General features: G+C 46.1%; 1 protein-coding gene across 1 annotated transcript in view; it reads left to right on the forward strand.

Moving 5' to 3' along the window:
* The window catches only part of LOC123760534 (spidroin-2-like), a 1,692-nt gene extending 667 nt beyond the window's left edge, over window positions 1–1,025 (forward strand). The window contains exon 1 of the mRNA XM_069338013.1: window positions 1–1,025. This exon is cut by the window's left edge and continues 667 nt beyond it. Coding sequence (XP_069194114.1) covers window positions 1–1,025 — 1,025 coding nt within the window.
* The last annotated feature ends 4,184 nt before the right edge of the window (window positions 1,026–5,209 follow it).

Raw genomic sequence — 5,209 nt, forward strand, 5'->3', positions numbered from 1 at the left:
CCCCCGCGGGCTTCACCCCTGGGGGCTTCTCCCCCGCGGGCTTCACCCCTGGGGGCTTCTCCCCCGCGGGCTTCACCCCTGGGGGCTTCTCCCCCGCGGGCTTCACCCCTGGGGGCTTCTCCCCCGCGGGCTTCACCCCTGGGGGCTTCTCCCCCGCGGGCTTCACCCCTGGGGGCTTCTCCCCCGCGGGCTTCACCCCTGGGGGCTTCTCCCCCGCGGGCTTCACCCCCTGGGGGCTTCTCCCCCGCGGGCTTCACCCCTGGGGGCTTCTCCCCCGCGGGCTTCACCCCTGGGGGCTTCTCCCCCGCGGGCTTCACCCCCGGGGGCTTCTACCCCCGCGGGCTTCATCCCCCTGGGGCTTCTCCCCCGCGGGCTTCACCCCCGGGGGCTTCTCCCCCGCGGGCTTCACCCCCGCGGGCTTCACCCCCGGGGGCTTCTCCCCCGCGGGCTTCACCCCCGGGGGCTTCTCCCCCGCGGGCTTCACCCCCGGGGGCTTCTCCCCCGCGGGCTTCACCCCCGCGGGCTTCACCCCTGGGGGCTTCTCCCCCGCGGGCTTCACCCCTGGGGACTTCTCCCCCGCGGGCTTCACCCCTGGGGGCTTCTCCCCCGCGGGCGTCACCCCTGGGGGCTTCTCCCCCGCGGGCGTCACCCCCGCGGGCTTCTCCCCCGCGGGCTTCACCCCTGGGGGCTTCTCCCCCGCGGGCTTCACCCCTGGGGACTTCTCCCCCGCGGGCTTCACCCCTGGGGGCTTCTCCCCCGCGGGCGTCACCCCTGGGGGCTTCTCCCCCGCGGGCGTCACCCCCGCGGGCTTCTCCCCCGCGGGCTTCACCCCTGGGGGCTTCTCCCCCGCGGGCTTCACCCCTGGGGGCTTCTCCCCCGCGGGCGTCACCCCCTGCGGGCTTCTCCCCTGGGGCTTCTACCCCTGCGGGCTTCTCCCCCGCGGGCTTCTCCTCGGATGCATCAAAGTTTTAGTCAAAGATTTTATTTTAATTTTAATAAAATTTGTTTTCGTGAGATTTGTGTGAGAGATTTATGCTTGTACAAAAATATTTTTTTTTTGAGTTCTTTTTTCGTAAAGTTGATGTACAATATATCGAAGGTCGGATTTTATTTCCTTTCTTTTGCAAAAGTGCTGAACCTTGTTTTGAGAATTTTATATCTGAACTCGCTCCTTATTCCTTCTATCTCCTACAACGAATTTAACAATCGATAATTTGTTCAGCTCTAGCAGGTGTGTGATCCAAGATGACAGGTTTACCAGGCCTTTCTGAAGGGTTCAGTGCCACGGTTGGTGAAGGTGTCACTATGCCGCCTCGGGATAAAAACAAGAATCCGGATTTTCTGATATTCTTGCGAGAACGTCAACAGGTCATAAGAAGAAAACTTGTTGAGAAGGATTCCTTGTTAAATTTCGACGCTAAGGAGACGTTGTGGGGATTGTGGTTGTCGGAAAACTAGTAGTGATGTTTGCCCTTTGGGTCTGGATCCTGCCGTAAGGCATTCCTCTTCAACGGCCGGAATTAGTCCGACGCATCCGTTATGTGAGGGACCCTGGGTCACATAACGGGGTCCGATGTCCCCCGGGTGCATTTACAGCCTGGGCTCACATGGAAGTGTATGGATTTGATACGTTTTTCAGTTAGATCTTAGGTGACCTGCCCCGGGCTGGCCGAGAAGGGCTTGTGTGTTGAAGGATCTCTTTGGGTCGTTGTGTACCCTCGAAGCGGTGAGTGCGTCTGGCTCCGGTTGCTCTCATGGTCTCACACAGGTTTTTTGCCTGTCAGGTAACGAGATCTGTTCGACTACCCACACTGACAACTAGTCTTTCAGTTAGTTTTCCGCGGTGGGTGTCGATCTGGAACTCACGTCCCTCGGCTGTAGGCAGACGTAACCTAGCATCTGCCACAGCTGTGTTTACATGCAGTAAGGCAAAGTTGTTTGACTCCGGCAGAATATAAACTGGAAAGGTTGATTTTTCTCTAGCTGAGGACAGCGGGTAAACAGACAGCCCCTGTGCCGCCCTGGCTCTTACGTCAACGCCTACAATTCGCCGAGAACGTCAAGAGGTCCAGAAGAAGGAGTCCCAGAGGGGCTTGGGTGGGACCGCTCTCAAAGTCAATCGTGGGTCGTAAACAACGCAGCCTCGTATAAGAACTTTTCTGAGAATTTGGGCTCCAAGGATGGCAATTTATGAGACATCGAAATATGTCTGCCACATCTGCCGAGAAATAAAAGAAATACGGTGGGAGGAGGTCGACTGTGCAGGTGTCGTATTTTATCGAGGATGAGCAGAGATTGCCTTGGCGACCACCCCGAGGGCTTCACGCAGTTTCTCACGTTAACTTGTACGAAAATATTACTTTTATAACAGGCTCCTCCTCAGATATGAGGAGGATTCATGATCCATCAGGATCAGAGGGCGCCTCAGGAATCATAGAAAATTCAGTTTAATCCCAGTTTACATTAATTTTGCAGCATACTGTGACCTAGTGGTTTAAGTCGTATGCTTGAGAGTACCCAGTGTGCAGGTTCGAATCCTCATGGCTACTACTGATTTTCTCAAAGCACTTGTGTCACATATTTACATCAAAACTTAAATAATAATTGTTCTATTGAAATTTGTAAATTATTCACCATTTACATTTCACGAAACTTCCCATCAGAGCTAACTTGTAGCTGGGCATCTGCCTCCATCTTTTTAGAAATCCCTCACTGGTTTATGAAACTATCTTTCCATATAATTTAAGGCTGCTCAACTAATACATAAATATCAAAAACGTCTTCTACAGAAAGAATAGTTACACTGGCCATCCCATCCTAACGTGACCTAGAGAAGAGCTTATTTTACACACACACACACACACACACACACACACACACACACACACACACACACACACGCACACACAGTTGTTATCCCACTAATGAAAAAAATCTCGAACATTACCTATTGGCACCATTTTTTAAGTTCAATTTTTTCTTGTAAATTATAGGACAAAGAGAAGTTTAAGTCAAATCTTAAAATCTTTATCTTCCAATATATTCACTCTTCCTTGCTTCATGTTACATTCGCTATTCCTTAAAGAAGATCCACCAGTTATCCTTGTGTTCATGAATTGAGTATCGTGTGTAATGGTGTATATGAAATGGGTATTTTTCTGTAAATGTGTTGGTTTGTATATGTGAAATTTTTTGTATGTGAACCTAATTGTATACGAGTGCTAGCTTGCATGTGAATGTAATTGAATGGGTTTGTGAAAATGTGCATGAGTAAGTTTGTATTCATGAAACGAATATTGTATAATTGTTTGTGCAAAATTTAGTATGTATATATGTGAATGTAATTGAATGTGAAAGTGTTTATATGCAAGTGAGACAATGAAAGTAGCATTTTTTGTGAATTTGTGCAAGTGAGATTGTAAAAAAAAGAGTAATTTTTTGTGTGTATGTGAAAAGGGTATTTTGTGAAATTGTATGTGATTTTTTTTTTTTTTTGCATATGTAAGCTTGTGCTCATGAAAGTACTTGTGTAAATGTACAAAATTATGTTAGAATTTTGTGCATTTGAGAAAGCATGTGAAATGGGTATTTTGTGTTTGTAAAATTGTGTAATGCGGTGATTTGTAAGTTTATATGAAATAGGATTTTTTGGTTTGAGCAAATTCGTGAAACGAACATTTATGTATATATTTGCGCATTGGAGAATGAGATGTCCCAAGGTGTTATTTATATCTACATGCCTTTCATGTAGATGACTAACTACAATAACACGGGTTAAAATACAATGACCAAACCCGAAATGAGAAAATGAAGAAACGATGAGGTCTCTATCCAACCTGTCCTGGACCATCACATGACTTGATAACAGTCCAGGATGGACCGAATCATCATCGGTTCTTCATTCTCCGATGAGTTGTTTGGTTATCAATGTCTTTCCTCTGTGGAAAACTGCTATATTTGTAGACGAGAAATATATATAATGATATCCATGCTATTGTTTCTCGAGTAACCTTACCAATAAACATTTATAAATTACCCTTTCCATTTTGTTTCAATTTTGATTTTTTTTTAACTTTAGAGTGAGCTTTAAAATGTGTTTATAATGTGGGGCCAAAACGGTTTAAAAACTATATTTTAACTTTACGATTAATTCAGAGTTTGAGAAAACGTTTTATAACATTTATGCTACATACTTATTTTCAGATTTTTTAATGTTAATTGCTTGATATAAATATGTAAACTTATAAATAGAGAAGGACCCAGCAAACATTTTGTTGTTGTTTTTACAATGTGTTAAAACATTTTTATCATCGTTTATTATGTTTTAAATAACGGTTTACAAATGTTGCTGAGAAGTTTTAAAAACATTTTAATAACTTGAGCCATAACATTGTAACAACACAATTTTGCTAATATCATAAAACGTATGAAATCAAACTTCGAAAAATTTTAATGCTAATTATTTAAAAGTTGTAAAAACTAGGTAATTATTTGTATTGAACTGAGATGAGAGAGAGAGAGAGAGAGAAACTAGAGAGAAGGAGAGAGAGTGAGAGACAGACACACAGGCTGAGAGAAAGACAGACAGATCAAAGACATGTGCAGATATAAAGATAAACAGATAGATGCCAGACAGAAAGGTAAAGCGAGAGAGACAGTGAAGCAAAGACCAACAGACAGATGGGTGGATGGAAAAATAGACAGGTGGAGGCAGTCAGACACACACACACAGAGAGTAAGAGTTAATGACCGAGTAAATAGAAACTAGAGAAAGAGTGGGAGAGAATAAGAGAGGAAAGGGAGGGAATTATCAGGAGAAAGCGCCAAGCCAATAACGACTATATAGTACTTGGAAGGTGGGGGGGGGGGTCACGATAAGGATTTGGGATAGGACGGTGGTAAGGAATGGTGCCCAATCCACTTGGATGGTCGGGGATTGAACGCCGACCTGCATGAAGAGAGACCGTCGCTCTACCGTCCACCCCAAGTAGTAGGACACAGAATAGAGAGAGAGAGAGAGAGAGGAGAGAGAGAGAGAGAGAGAGAGAGAGAGAGAGAGAGAGAGAGAGAGAGAGAGAGAGAGAGAGAGAGAGAGAGAGAGAGGGAGGGAGGGAGGGAAAGAGAGAGAGTGAGACAGCATAACATACCACCAACAATGTTTGTAAAGATATAGCTCATCTGTAAGTACCCTGTCATGTCAAGTTCGGTC

This window comes from Procambarus clarkii, chromosome 39 (genome assembly GCF_040958095.1).
Source record: "Procambarus clarkii isolate CNS0578487 chromosome 39, FALCON_Pclarkii_2.0, whole genome shotgun sequence".
NCBI classification, from domain to species: domain Eukaryota; kingdom Metazoa; phylum Arthropoda; class Malacostraca; order Decapoda; family Cambaridae; genus Procambarus; species Procambarus clarkii.